Raw genomic sequence first — 15,930 nt, forward strand, 5'->3', positions numbered from 1 at the left:
TCAGAAAGGAGTTTCTCCTGTGAGTTTCCAGAAAGAGAGGACAGACCAAATCTAAACTCTGTGCTGGCTTTCTACTGTGTGCAAGGTGTTGACGCAGTGCTTGGTGGGAGTGCAAAGAAGCACAGGCACGGCCCGGCTCTCCAAGAGCGTGGAGGCAGGTTTTTGGCTAAAGTCCTCTTCCTCCTCCCCCTTTCTCCTTTGCATAATTATACAGGGTACCAGAGACTGTTGGTTAACTATTGTAGTACCTACGTTGTGCCAGACCTTGTGATAAGCCCGTTACATATGCTAACCTATTTAAGCCTCACCTCCTTGGGGTAGGCACTCTTATTGTCTCTACTTTCCAGGTGGGGAAACTGAGGCCCTGAGAGGTTATTAGCTGATCAAACAAATTGTACAGCCAGTCAGTGATGGAACCTGACTTGGACTTAGGTAGTTGATTCCAGAGTCCACGAGCTTAATCAATGGGCCCTGTTGGGGTCTAAGCACATCTCCTGGTCCCTAGAGAATGTGACCTTGTGTTAATGGCACCTTCAGTCTTCACACTAAAGAGGTAACAGCTACACGAACCATTTGGTTAAGTGGCTCTGGAGGTACCTCACTGAATGCCATTGATGCCTTAGAGAAATTTATGTAAGTCAAAGTTTTGATGTTCTATAATATTTAAAATGTATTATAAGAGACTGACATTTTAAAAAAGGATTCTGTAGAAAGTCGCTGTTACCCTCCCCTGCTATGCCTTGGAAATATTTTTTGGTTTTGTTTAAATCAAGGTCCTACTGCAAATAGTTCAGTGAAGCTGAGTATGGTGTTTAAGGTAAGATTCTCTGCAGATGGGACTTTACCACGTTGGTGGGTACTGTCTGCCAAGAAGTTGGCTCAAATGGCCCTCTTGTCCTCCTGCAAGATAACAAGCAGCCCGACCATCAGGCTACTTTGCTCATCTGTGTGGGTTCATCTGGAAGTGCCCAGAGGTGGGAGGAGAAGGCAGAGAACTAGAGGAACACTGAGACTTGCCTCGCACGGAGAGTTCTTCATCGGTGCAGGAAACGTAGCGCTGGTCACCGTAGCACTTTCAGAGGTGGGGGCATCAGTGGTGCTGAGCAACAGGGCGTGACCTGGGCAGAGAGGAAAAGAGTCAAAGATGCACCATCCTCGCGCACTGGAGGGCCTCGGGGTGCAGGGTTAACGGGCCCTGCCCCATGCTTCTCTAGCCTCAGGACATCTCTAAGGATACAGGTTTCCTGCCGCCTCTAATGGATAAGACAGCCTGCTGATCGCTGTCTACAAAACTTGGCTCATGCAAAGGTCTTCATTCCAAATGGCCTGCAATGTCCCAGCACCGTACGTCTGGGTTACTGCATCCTTGATCTCCCAAGGTCACCAGCTTTAGCCCCTAGCCCGGGAGCAGCCTGAAGTATGCTGGACTCCCCCAGGCCCACCCCTGCCCCCCGTTTCCAGTCATGCCAGCGCTTTGCCCTCCAATGGCCTCTAAACCTTCACTGTCTTCTCCCCTCTCCAGAGCCCAGGTCATCCTGTGCCCCATGCCCTGACCAGGAAGACTCATTTATTGTTTTCTAAGCACTGACCTGCCTGAAAACCTGGCAGAACATGAGCCCCAGCCCCACGTGGTGGTGGGAAGAAGCATCTGCAAACCTCCAGGAGTATTTTGTAGATGGTAGGTGCTATGGAGATGGGGCCAGAGTGAGCCCACGACTTTTTAGGGGCCTCAGAGAACCCCAAGTAGGACTTCAGTCCTTCATTTCTATTTTTCTCTCTTAGCAAAGTCTTTATAGAGTTACTACCAAGTAACAAATTCAGGTGGGTCCAGAGCAGAGCAACTCAGCCAGGCCAGAAATCTTAGAAAGCACCCTGCCCATCCTTGAGGAAAAATCAAGTGGCTGGGATTATGTGACCCTGGAGAGAGAAGGCCTTTCGTGGTCGGTAGGTCATGATGGTTGTCTTCAAATATCTGAAGGGCTGCCTCTGTGGGAGAGGGCATAGTTCAGTTCTGTGGGGTTCCAGGAGACAGAAATCAGGGCCAATGAGTAGAATTTACAGAGGGGTGGGGCTCGACGAAGAAAAGCGGTGTTTGATTCTGACCTGTTAAACAATGGAAAGGGCTACTTTCGGAGGCAGTGAGAGCCCTGTCACCAGAGGTATTCAACAGGGCTGGACATTTCTTTGTTACGGGTGCTGTCAGCGACTATCAGAGCAGAGATGTGAAGATCACGTCTAGCTTTGAGCTGTTTGTCTTCTCTGCTCCTACAGACAGGGCGCTGAGGAGGAGGCAGAGCGGTGAGGAGGCCGGGGGGAGAAGCAGGAGCTCTTGGCCTCCACCTCTGGGGAGGGCCCTGCAGCACTCCCCCGTGGTGCAATAACTCAGCCTCCTTTATAACGGGGACCAAAGCCAACTCACTAGATGCAGCCAGCTCCGGGGACCGAGGACAGAACTGCACGGGCTCTGAGATCCTCAGTGGTTGATCTGGACATTGTCTTCTCTCAAATTTATCATTATTATTAATTCTTAAAGGAATCTGTAGGATGTATGATCTTTGCTTGGAAAGAGAGAAATTTTGGTACAAGGGACTCTAGCTCCACAAAGAGCAGGTAAATACAGGGGAGGGGAAGGGAGAGGAGGGGAAGCGAGAGAGACCCCCCTGCCCGCCATCCTGCAGAGAAGTGGGCCCCAGGGCCTGCTCAGGTCTAGCCGTTGGGAACAGACCAAGGATAGGCCCATGGCTGGATGGTCTGGCCTCTCCAGTAGCCCAGCTCTTGGAGATATGCTGGCCTCACAGACCTCCTCTGATCCCAAGGCCAGGCCAAGTTCCTCTGATCCCGAGGCCAGTTCCTCCAGGCGTGGAGTCAGCCCAGCCCAGTGTGGGTGGCATCTCTTGGGTGTGTGGAGGCCCTCCGCCCCTCTGGCAGTCAAGCAGGGGCCGTGAGAGGATGGAGTCTAATGAGGGGAGCGTGGGAGTTGCCAGCTTCAGCTGGATGTGGGTGGGGGCGGGGTATGATTGAGGAAGGTGGGCCGCAGGCAATGGTCTAGATGTGGGGCAAGGTTCCCAGGGCACAGTTCTGGGGCAAACGACACAAGGGCCTCCCTGAGCCTCAGCCTCCCCAGTCATAAAAGGGGCTACAGTTTTCCTTATCTCTCAAGGAGTTCTGTGCCTGATGCATAGTAGGTTTCAACAAACACTTGTTAAATGAATGGATTATTATTATTGTTGCTTTTATTCTTATCTTTCAGCTAATCCTTGATCAAAGTTCTCATTTTAAGGATCAAAAGGTGACATTAGCCTTGGCTTGATTTAATCATTCGAATGCTCAAGAGAGTGTGAAGAGGGAATTGTGTAGGTGTACCCCAGGGCAGGTCCTCGGGGGAGGTCAGGTGTCTCTGGGGTGGTGCCCCAAGTCTATTGTCTGGCCAGGTGGGCACCAGGGGAAGGGAAGAGAGGGTGGTACCTTGGTGGTCCTGGAACCGGGCATCCTTTAAGGTCCTGACTTGCCACTGGGGCGTGTGGGGTGACAGTGAGCTTTGGGTCCAGCCACAGAATCCATCCTCGAAGTTGCAGTAAAAACCAGCAGGGAGTTTACCTTCAGGGAGAGCACAGGGGTTCAGTCATTTCCAGGACTGCTAAAGGCAAAATATGCCAACAGCAAGTAAAGTTAGCCAGGCATGACCATCCTCGTTGATGATAGCTCCCCAGCCAGACCCTCAGTATCTAATCATGCTCATAGTGAAGAGAAGCCCAATCCCTAACTTGCACATGTGCTGGTTTATACTTTTCTGATCTTCAGAAAATAATAATATGGGGTATTGTTAACCCAGATTTATATATGAAAAAGCAGAGGCTCAGAGATGTTAAGCAACCTGACCAAGGTCACACAGCCAACAGGTAACCCAGCTGGGATTTGAACCCAGCTCTTCTGCTTTTAAATTCTGTGCTCTTTATACAGATCCACCATGAACATGATCCTAGAAAAGCCAGTGTGTAACTCACTGAAATACATTTCTAATGGCACAATGATAAGAATGTGGTGGTGGCAGTGGTAGTGTTGGCTGGGGGTTGGTGGGTTTGGGTCCCTCAGATCACCCCTGTGTGCAGAGACACATATTGCTCAAAACTATCTATTTGCTCCCCTTTATTTCCCAACCCCCTTGCAGTTAAGTGAAGCCACATGGCTAGTTCTGGCCAATGACATGTGAGTGGAAGTGTTGTGCATCTCCTGTGGATTGAGGCTGTGAAAAGCCCTGGTGTAATTTTCAGACTCTCTTCTGCTAAAGCAGCCAAGGAGAGTTCTCATTCCTGGGGGCGCTGCTGCATGATGGTGGCGCTTCTGCCAGCAGGAGAGATCCCATGGGGTAGAGGCCCCTCCCACCCCAACCCTTAGTGGACAGGTACCGTAAATGTTATGTTAAGCCACTGAAATCTGGGGATGGTTTATTACTGCTGCATAACCTAGCCTATCCTGACTAAGCAATCCCAGTCCCTGGGGCCTCTTTATATCATCTGTTGGCTCAGCATAAAGGGCCCTGTTACGCTTTTCTCTACATCAGCCCGACCTTGGGTCCCATTAAAGAGGCCACAGTCAGTTCTATAGACCATATATTTCCCCACTGCCCACAGAAGGAGGAGGACAGGAGAGGGGTAGAGAGAGCTCCCTTGCTCCAGTTTACTCGGAGAATGGCTGCAGGGAAGGCTCTCAGCCCCGAGGAGCTAGTGGGCCATTCCAGGCTACCCTGATAGTACCCAACAGCCCCGGCCAGGCCTGTCTCCACACAGCAGCTCTCGAGCCAGACCCACCGCTCTCAGTGTCCTTCCTCTGTCTCAGCCTTCTTGGCAGCAGCAGGCTGACAAAGACGGCCCTACCGCTTCCTGGCTGTGACAGCACCTTAGTGAATTATTACTCATTTCTCCCTGATTCTCTGTGCATTTCAAACAGAGGCAGAATTATAAATTAAAACAGGCTGTCACTGACTTTGAGCATCTCTTCCCATTTATACCCCCCTGAAGAAATCATCCCCCCCGCAAGTGCCGCATGTTCCCCTGATTAAAAATCCAAAAGCTAAGGAGATCTTTCTATTTTATTTTTTATGCCCCCCTCAAGGGATCTCACATTCACTTCTTAGCAAAAACTAACTGGTAGCTGGAAGTGACCTTCCACAAAGCGTCCTTCACACATGTGCTTTAAACTGAAGACCGTGATGGAAGATTCCAGCAGGCAATGGGCCCCTGGTAGAAGGAAGAGGCAGGGCTCAGCTGGGTCCTGCACAGCGTATCATTCCCTCCTTACCCTTTTAGGAGGTAGAGGCAGAGAACTTAGCCTGACTTATGGGTGTTGGTACCTCATCAGCACCGGACACCTGGGCTCTGGTCCTGGCCTCACTGCTTTCTGCTCTGTGACCTCAGGTAGGTCACTTCCTTCCTCAGAGCCTCAGCTCCCTCATCTATACAGTGGGGTAAGATTATTGTATATTTCACAGGGCTGTTTTGAGGACAAAGTAAGGGAGAGAGTGTGGAAACATTCTGCAAACGGAGTTGAGCAAACAGAGTGGCGGTGGCATTATTAATGATCATTCATACCCGGGACAGGGAAACTTATCAGCAGGAGAGAGGCTGAAACTGCCAACACTGCCCAAGGGGGCAGAGACAGGCCCCTCAGCTGCCTCTCTGGAAATGCCTGTGCCTCCCGCTGGGACAGGAACGAGGAAAGTCACTGGCACTCTCCACCTTCTGGAGGCCCGTCCTTGTCCCAGCTTGACACAGGGTCCAGGGTGAGCTGGGACTGCAAGCCCCTTTCTTTTTGGCTGACTGAATACAAGGAGATGAGGTATGCAAAAATAGTTAGGTCAACGGGCAATTTACGTGCCAATTAAAATCCTGAAGGGTGGGCAGGAGTGCTGAGAGGATTTCCAACACTGCAAGCACATCAGGGCATGTGCTCAGCAAGACCAGTCCTGAGGATGATGGTGGGGTGGGTACCAGCACCAAGCCCTTGGCAGATCAGGCCGGGTTGGGGAAATTGCTGTGAAGTCCACTGCTGAGCAGTGTTGGCGCTCAGTGTCGCGTCTAAGGTGTCTTCCCCTTTGATCACCTACTCAGTGCTTGGCACACTGTAGGACCTAAATACTTATTTGCTGAATGAAATGGGAGTGGGTTCAGTCCCCTAACCCTTTGCCACTCAAAATGTGGTCCAGGGACCAGTCACATCTGCATCACCTGTGAAACTGTTAGACGTGCAGAATCTCAGGTCCCTACTTCCCGACCTACTGAATCAGAATCTGCATTTTTAATGCTCTCCAGGTGACTCCTTTGCACCTTAATGTCTGAGAAGCTGCTCTAACCCACCCTTTTCTTGGGCTGCAGCCAGTTATTTTGTTGGCTGGATGGCCAAATCGGCTGTGTGTGGGTCAATCAGTCCCACAACATTTGGCACTTATGACACCTGATTCCACTCTAAGAGACACAAATTGATAGAGTCATAGAGATGTGACCTTAGCAGCAGCTGCCAGGAGCTGCCAAGTATAAACTCCAGGCCAAATGACACTACTTCCTTTCCTTCCTGTGTGACAACTCTGTTAACATTTTTGATGAATATGTGTTATACATTTCCTTGGAAATATAGAGTCATGGGAAAAGTGCTAGAAGAAATACATCAAAATATTATGGTTATCTCTCTGAATGTCTGAGAGGGAGGATTATGGGCAATAATTATTTTCTCCTGTGTACTTTTTTGATTTTCCAAATGTTTTACAACCAACATGTTTTATTTTACAATAAAGAAGTAAACTTAAAAAAACCCCTGTTTTTGCCTGATAGGAAGAGTATCCCCACCAAACCGATGAGATTACTGAGTACGTGGAGGGGGACTGAGCTGCCTGCAATAGCGAGTGAGTCAATGACCCATCCAAGGGATGAAGCGGGGCCACCTGACCCTTTTCTGGGGCACTGCATGTCATCGAGGCCATTGCTCAGGACACACAGGGAACCCTGAAGACACCCTTCAGTGGGTTACAGCAACCTGGGATGTAAACATGGATCGGCAATGTTTAATTAGAAAGAGAAGGTGTACGGTGTATGGTGTGTGGGCTTGGAGGACGGGGTGTGAACGGATTGGATGGAGAAGGACAAGGGCAGTACCACCTCCATTTCAGGTCCCCTACTTATCCCAGCCAGAAATGTCCCACAAGGTTGAGTCTGATAATCTGAATGAAGCTCTAGTGTGTGCGTGTAATTCCTTCTAGGGAAAATGTGGGGAGCTGAGGCTGGGAGTTGACAGGATACAACCTACTTTTCCCCTCCAAATTCCAGCCATGGCAGTTTTTGGTTGAAAACTCTCGCTCAAGATTACTGACCCTCATGGGGGTTCCTTAGAAGACCTGGACATCCCCAACAGGCTTAAAGTGACCACTGCTCAGAGAAAATGTTCTAACAGGTTCCAGACCACCTGGGAAGGACCAAGTGAGGTCAAGAGCATTGTCCTTAATGCATCATGGGCATCAGCACGTCAGCGGGCATCATGTTCCAATTCATATTAGAAATGAGGAAAGTGAGGCCTAGAGGGTGGAGACGAATGATCTGAGTATCCCCCAGAAGAGCCCTGGACTTTCCCTGCCTTTTCCTGGTCCCTTCGTCCTGGGTAGATATGTAGCGAAGGCTGTGCTAGAAACTGCTGGAAACTCACGAAACAAGTGAATCTGGCTTGCAGTGATTAAGAGCATGGGCTTTGGAATCAGACTGGGTCTGAATCACTGCTCAGCCACTGGCTAACAGTCTGATCATGGAGTATTCTGGTTCCTCATCTGTAAGATGGGCATAATAGCATCACATAGGATTGCTGTGAGGGTGAAATAAGTTAATGCATGAAGAGTGTTTGGTGCAGCTCCTGGCATATAGAAAATACTCAATAATGTTAGCTGTTACTATTATTATTGTTGTTATTATTTTCATGGGGATGGTTTCCAGAATCAACATCAGCCAGTGTGGTAGGGAAAACAGCAAAAATGCCAGAGAGAGTGGGGTACCCAAAAAAGGAAAAGGATATTTACTAAGAGTACTGCCAAGATCAGAGTGGCAAAAAGATTGGAATAATCCTCCTTCTAATTGAACTTCCCTTCTATCAACCGACTTCTGTAGCAAAGAGCTCCATGGGGGTGTTCTTCAGGGTGGAGTGGTCATTCTGACAGCTGGTCAGAACAGCTTTTCAAGTGTGGCTGAAAAGCCTTCTGGGCTCCAGGCGCCTGCCTTCCTTACTGGAACCAGGCTGCCCTCAAGCTTGGAGTTGGCTCTGAAAAGGCATTAATGGCAAGCCCCGAAATGGTGGGAAAGTGCCCTAAGTCCACAATAATGGGCTGGATCCTGCAGGCTCCAAGCTCTAATCATGGATCTGTTCCTGACATGCTGTGTGACCCTGGACAAATCAATTACCTTCTCTGCGCTTTCGTTTTCCCAGTTGTAAATCAGGACATGGACTTCCTGACCCATGTCTCAGCTGGGAAGTGGGTATCAAAAACTTTAAAAAGGCCAAAGCAAAGTCACACAGCTCAGAGGCACTGCTGGAAATACTATAGAGACAAATAACTAGAGAGACACACAGACAGGTCCCCGTCCAAGGCAACATGGGCAGGCCTAACTTCCTCTTGGTCCATGTGTGTAGTGAGAGCTCCGAGAGGAAGCCAGGAGCAGAACAGTGTGGAACGAGCAAAGGGCTTACCTGCAACTCTTTACCGAGTTTTATCTGAACAACCACTATTCCATGATTATTGGAAAACTTCATTGGAAAGTTTTGTATAAAAAGGACGATTTTCAAATTGAAGAATGCATTTCTTTATAGCTTCATTTAAAAGGGAATAAATAAAACCTTTCTTCCCCTAAGGGAAGATCTGTCCTCCAAATGACCTGGGGGCCACTGTTACCTTCTTAAAAGCTACTTGGCAGGTCACAGCATCTTGGGGCCGGTGTATCTGAGGGGAGGGGCATTTGTTGGGTGTCCGAGCTCCACAGCACCCCAGGCTGCTGCATCCTTTCCCAACCACAACACCTTTGTTTCACTCCCTGCCCCTGTGTTGGATTTACAGCACTACGAGGACAGATGCCGTCTTACTTGTCCCTGCTCCAGGATCTAGCTCACTTTTTAGCTCATTATATATGTGTTCTAGAAGTGTCTGTGGTTGCCCTGGAAAAAACTTCCAGAGTGTTTACTCCTTGCCAGGGAGCAGCTGAGAACACTGTGTTCAAGTGGAGGGAGCGCTGGGCTGGGAGTCTAACTCTGGCCCTGACTACCAGTGCGACCTCGGCAACCTGTTTCCTCCAGGGAACCCAGGTTTCCCAACCCATTTATTCATTTTAATCAACAAAGAGTCAATGAGCACCTATGCTGTGCCAGAAATCCTTTGAGATCTTGGTATGGGGAAGAGTACCAGGCCCCCTCTGTCCACAGTGAGGGAGAGAGACATGGAAGCCACCTCCATGAAATGTGACGGATGCACACCCACTAGGACAGCTAACATAAAAAAGCGGATAAATAGTAAGTTTTGATGAGGATATGGAGAAATGGGAATCCTTACAGAATACTGGTGGGACTGTCAGATGGTATAGCCATTCTGGAAAATAGCTTGGAAGTTCCTCAAAATGTTAAATATAGAGTTACCATCTGACCCAGCAATTCTACTCCTAGGTAGGAAATTTCATTTCCAAGAGAAATGAAAACATCTGTCTATACAAACACTCATACATGAATGTTCACAGCAGCGTTTTTCATAAGAGCCAAAAAGTGGAAACAACCCAAATGCCCATCCACTGATGAATGGATAAACAGAATGTGGTACAGCCATACAATGAAGTATCCTTTGGCGATAAAAAGGAATGAAGTACTGATATATGCTACAGCACGGATGGGCCTCAAAAACATTATGCTAAGTGAAAGAAGTTAATCACAAAAGACCACATATTACATGATTCCATTTATATGAAATGCCCATCTGTAGAAACAGTAAGTAGATTAGTGGTTACTTAGGGCTAGGCAGTGGGTGAGGGGGTCGAGGGGGGGAGGGATTGGAGGTAAATGAGGAGAGATTGCGAGGGGTTTCTTTTTGCAGTGATAAAAATGTTCGAAAATTAGATTGTGGTGATGGTTGCACAGTTGTGACTACACTAAATCGTACACGTTAAACAAGTGAATTGTATGGTATGAAATTATATCTTTAAAAAGCTGTTAAAAAGTAATGAATGTTACGGTGCATGGATTCGGGGGGGCGGGTTCCAGAGGAAGAAGAACCAACTGTACTTGTGGGAAATGGTCAGAAGAGGCTTCCCAGAAGGATTGACTCTTGAGGTGAGTGTTGAAGGAGCAGATGTGACTTAAGATGGGAAAGGGCATTCTGGGGAAGGGATAGGACACAAACAAAGCCAGGGAGGTGTGAGGGAGCTGAGAGGTGGTTTGATATGGCTGGAGCTGGGGTACATGGAAGGTTGGGAGGAGGAGGGAGGCAGGTGGGTGATGAAAGAAAGGCTTAAAACGTGACGGAGGTCCAGGCGTAGAGGGCTTCTCATGTCGCGTTAGAGCTGGGCTTTAGTCTGCACCTTTTCTCTATGCATGAGGATGTTGACAGCATAACTTATAAGATCTTCCTTGGTTCTTAATTATATACTGTTTCTAGACCATGGGTCTTAGCCCTGTCTTTTGAAGACTGTGTAGCTTTTGAAAGTTGCCACCAAAAGGACACAAGTGGCACTGGCTGTAAGGGAGGTCATTCAAGCCTCGGATGGTGGGGGAAGGAGGGCATGTGGGCATGGGTGGGGTGGGGTGGGGCAGCCTCATCTACTCACTGCACAGCTGGCCCTCGTCTTCTCCCTGGGCACAGTCCCGGTGGAAGTCGCAGGCCTGCCCGAGCTGGAGGACTGTCCCGTTCCAGCAAGTGAAGGAACCCTGCAAGGCCATCTTGGAGCCCGGGGATGTTCCTGGAGAGCACACAGAGACACACGACACTGGTCAGCTTGGGTGGCCCCGTGGGAAGGCTGCGGGGAGAGCATCCCTCCCATGCCATTCACATCTCAAGGTCTGAGACAACCCCTTTTTAATCTGGCCGAAACCAGGGTCAGCACCAGGAGGCTAAGAGGAGGTCAAAGCCCTAACCCCCCAGCCCCCTGGCTGCGATGTGAGTAGTGGAGTGGCCCGAGGTTTGAGCCGTGTTCCCCAACACTTTGGGATCCTCCAGCCCACGGCTTTAGTGTGCCAGGTGGACAGCTACAGGTGGAGTCTCATCTGCACACAGGCAGCTTTCCCCTCAAGGTCAAATTTGGGGTACCAGCAGGCATATCTGGTCCAGTATATCGTCCCCATGCTCTTGAGCCCAGATTCCACCACTGGAGTGACTAAAACACACAGCACTTTCTGTTTTGAAATGAAAAGAACGCCATCGTAAGAGCAGGGCTCTGGGCCCTGGATCGGCCCCTCCATGAATGGCTGTGTGATGCTGAACCTCTTCCTTCTCTTTCTGGCCCCCTGTCTCCCCATCTACAAAAGGAGGGGTTTTGACGCTATTTCCAAGGTCTTGTCCAGTTCTGAAATTCTTAGATAAGTCATATTATCCAGTGGAGGAAGGGAGAGGGGGCAGTTTATAGCGAACATATTAGCAGATATTTGCTTTTGTATCAAGAATGATGAGTAATGATAATTTATTAACCTGTGACCTCAGAGAGCCAAGCTTCAGCTGGCCTGGCCCAGCCTGCCTACTTAATGGGTCCCTTGCCTGGGGACCGCCTAGCAAGGGCCTGGCTGGTGTTTCTGACTGTGCCTCCTGACACCCAGCCTCGGTTGGTATGGGATGGGGGAGCCTCCAGCCCCTGTGGAGATGAGCAGGCAGGGCCCACCTGGGTTGACCTCCTATCCCCACGCCCCAGGTCTGGCTGCCTTGCTCTCTGTCCTATTTCCTAGCTTTATCCCGATGGTAGCTGGTGCCTCAACAATCTCCCCACCCCCATACTACCTACCTCAATGCTCAGCTGGGTGGTGGAGAGGATGAACCAGGACCCTCACTTGGCCAAGCCCCACAGCTTCTTTGGGCCTCACGTGAGGGGTGGGCTTCTTTAACCCTGGCTGTGAAATTAGACTCTTCTTTATTAAATTTTATTTTAATAAAACCTTACAGCTGATTGTGATGTGGGACTCTCCAGGTTAGATGATCTGTAAAATTCCATGATTTTCTGGTTCCCAACAGCGCTGAAACTAACATCAAGACCAGCCTCTTTACTTCTAGAATCCCTCTGTATACCTCAGCCCATCTGGCTCTGTAAAGACGCCAGGCAAGTCTTAATAGTGTCCATTTCCTAAGTGGGGAAATGGAGTCAGAGTGGTTAAGTGACTTGCCTAAGGTCACACAGCTGATAAGTGCGATTTAGACACAGCTTGCCAGACTGCAAAGCTGGCCTCTCCATCTTATGGAAAGGGGGTGTTGGAGGTGGCCCTGGGTCCTCTTTCACAGGCCAGTCCAGATAAGGCTCAATTTGTCAGCTGATGGCGGATGGCTACCTGGCATTTTCAGACCAGCCTCCAGCCTGGCTGGGCGTTCTCAGTAGCTCCTGGGCATGGGAAACACCGGCCCTTCTTCCTTCAGGGAATCATATCCAAACCCTTTAACCTGTTCTTAAAGGTCCTTTGTGATGTGGGCCCAAATTTCCTTTCCGGTCTCACCTCTCTCTGTCTCTCCCCGTGAACGCTGTGCTCTAGACCCATCTGGCATTGGTTCGTTGCAACCTGGCGATAGAACACACCTGTATGCTCCCATCTTCTCCACTGAGCTGCTTGAGTCTCTTTGTGTTCCCAGCCCTAGCCAGTGCCTGGCCCTGGGAGGGTTCACAAAAACCCTGCACATTAGGTTATGCTTCTGTGGCTGGCTGAATAATGCTGTGCCCCGCCCCCAATACCCATATCCTAATCCCCCAAACCTGTGAATATGTTACTTTATGTGGTGAAAGAGACTTTACTGGTGTGATCAAGTTAAGGATCATTAGGTGAGAGATTATCCTGATTATCCAGGCGGGCCCAATATAATCACAGGGTTCTGACAAGAGGGTGACAAGAAAGTCAAAGTACAAAGTAGACCTGGTGATAGCAGCAAGAGTTTGGAGTAAAGTGAGGAAGAGGTCAAGGTATTTAGGATAATAAGAAAAATTCTCCTTCACTTTTGCTTGGTGATTTCTATTTTCCAAAGTATTTTTTCTTATGCCTTATACATGATCATGAAATACAGTTAGGACCTTACGGCCCTCATTTCCAGCCCGACCGAAGAAAACATGAGCCAAATAAAACTCCTGTAAAGATTTCCTCAACTTGGAAACAAATGTAAGCTGTGTCCTGTTTTATTCACACCTTATGATTAGGCCTTGTTTCTCATCGTGTGTTTTCACGAACACATGCACGTTTCATGTACCAATTATTTGTCATTCCCCAAAGAGCTTTTACTTTTAGTTTCTTTTACTTTCCTTCACTTGAAAAATTTATGCCTATTGTCTAAAGTTCAAAACCAGGGTAAAAATCAACAAAACAATGCCCAGAATCCCACTATCCAGAGGCCGTCATTTTTTACATCTCGGTAGATTTCTCTTTCGTTTTTTTTGGCCTATGCTTTAAAAGTGTGTATAGTTGTGTCATATATGTATGTTGCTTAAATTAATTAAGATTATATCACAAGCTTTTCCAAGGGCTTAAAAAGTCCTCATAAGGATACTTTTTAATGGCTATAATACTACGTGATATGTACCATAATTTATTTCAACATCAGTCAATGACTGGATTGTTAGATTGTTTATAATAACACTTTGAAGAGTATCTTTGAGCATAAACTTTCTCCCGCTTTTCAGATTATTTTCATAGGATAGATTCCCAGAAGTGGAATTACTGAATCAAAGGGTATAAACATTTTAAAGGCCCTTGATACATATGGCCAAATTGCTTTCTAGAAGTTAATCCAATTTACACTCTCACCAGCTGTGTTCATACATGCATGTTCCTCTTACTACATCCTGGCCAACCCTGAATATTATCATTATTTTTAACTAAAAGTACCTCCCTGCTGTTTTATTTGTATTTCTTTGATTGCGAGGGTGAATATTTTTTTCCACGTGTTATTAGCTTTATTTTACTCTGAGTTTTAGGGAATTGCCCACTTCCTTTTGCCAATTTATCTGTTAGGGTATTCATGTTTTCCTGTTGAATTGTACGAGATTATTAATAAGGATGTGAAACTATTTATTACATGCTTCACATTTTCCCCCAGTATTTTACGTGTATTTTCATTCTGTTTATAATGATATCTAGGAGTTTAAAAGTTGTACGTAATCCAAACCTATCCATATTTTCCTTGGTGATTTCTTCTTCTTCTTTCGCGCCTTAGAGAATTTGTTCCATGTGGGGTTGGTAGGTAATGTGTGGGTCGCCTTTCGTAGTCTTTGGTTTGCTCTCTCATTACTAAGGTTGCCCTCTCATCAGGGAACGTCTTCCACCAACTCCTCCTCTTTCAGCAATGGGGATACAGATCTCACCCCCTCATCTGTGACATTTACATGGATTCTCCCATTCTTTCCCCATCCATGGACTGTCCTTTCCCCTGGGCTACCACAGCACATTACTTCTTCTTGCATTTAACTTGGCAGACGTTCTGCTGTTATATTATAACCAGCCGTTTGGCTGCCTGTCTTCCTCACCAAACTCTAAGTGACTTGAAGGGAGGGATCAAGTCTTATCTTCATGAATCTATACCAGTACCTTGTAATAGAGGTCTCCCCACCCCAATATTTGGGACTTGAATTTCACTATGTATTATCCGTTGAAGCTATCATCATGCCCATTTTATAGATGAGAATACAAAGGCTCAGAGTGGTTACATGGATTGTTGGAGAGATTGGTGGAAACCCACATTTTCACATCTTGTTCTCTATCCTTTGTACCGTGTCTGTCTATGGGGTCCCCCCTCCCCAGGTGATGAGTGTCCTCAGGAGTGGTGATAATGGGTATGAAAGGGCAGGGAATCAGTATCCCTGCCCTTTACTCCCAAACCTGGACAAAGAAGGGGTCCAGTCGTGGCAGGGGCGTGCCGCTTCCACCTTCTGGGTGCCCCAGTGTTTATCCCCAGGACCTCTCTGTTGCACAGCCACAGCCCAGAGAAGCCAGCCCCTTAGGCCCTGCTTCTACCAGCTCCTCCCCATCTCCTCTCCCAGCCTCCTCCATACCACAGGGAACTTTAGTTATGCTTGTGAGAGATTCAATTAGATGGATGCCTAGTACTCTGATCTCTTCTACCAGCCCAAACTCAAAACTAATGAAGCACAACAAAAAACAACTGCTCTGTCTTCTCCAGTTCTTTTTTTTATGGGGCCCATAAATTCCAAGGAGGCAGGTACCCTTGGTGAATGGTTTTAATCAAGGACCTGAGTTTCTGAAACAGCATCCTTTCTGTGGTTGTGAAATGATTGTTCTGGCTTGTGGAATAGGGTAACCTGAGGCCCTGGATGGTCACAGCCTGCTCCAATGCAGCAAGGAAGGGGCGGAGCTTAGACAAGAAGATCCAGTACCCACTTTCTGCTGGCACATCCTGATGCCTTCCAGCCACGAGTGCCTGTGATTCCTGGAAACCACTGAAACACCAAATGCCCTAATCACAGCAAGATTAGGGAGAGCTAAGATCAAGCCACTCTGGGGAGAACTGGTGCCTGGGGATCTTTTGTTAGCAAGGGCCTTCTGTATGGAAATTTATTACCTTTGAAAAGGTAGTTCTTCCCAGAATAACAATATAAGTCACAATATAAGGGGTAGTAAACTGTCACCATTCCTTACCTTTGTATAGCATTGTAAGAGCTTACAATATGCTTTCCTAATCCTTCTCTCTTTGAACTTCATAAAAAACTGGTAGAATAGTTATTATTATTC

The 15,930-nt window shown here is 47.9% G+C and overlaps 1 protein-coding gene across 1 annotated transcript in view; it reads right to left on the reverse strand.

Annotated features, from left to right (window-relative positions):
• Positions 1-15,930, reverse strand: part of ALK (ALK receptor tyrosine kinase) — a 730,695-nt gene that overhangs the window by 113,945 nt on the left and 600,820 nt on the right. The window contains exons 7-9 of the mRNA XM_068564150.1: positions 10,833-10,964; positions 3,466-3,597; positions 1,018-1,118 (exon numbers count right to left, since the gene is read on the reverse strand). Coding sequence (XP_068420251.1) covers positions 1,018-1,118; positions 3,466-3,597; positions 10,833-10,964 — 365 coding nt within the window. The remainder of the gene's footprint in view (positions 1-1,017; positions 1,119-3,465; positions 3,598-10,832; positions 10,965-15,930) is intronic.

The sequence above is a fragment of the Eschrichtius robustus genome, chromosome 15 (assembly GCF_028021215.1).
Source record: "Eschrichtius robustus isolate mEscRob2 chromosome 15, mEscRob2.pri, whole genome shotgun sequence".
NCBI classification, from domain to species: Eukaryota; Metazoa; Chordata; class Mammalia; order Artiodactyla; family Eschrichtiidae; genus Eschrichtius; species Eschrichtius robustus.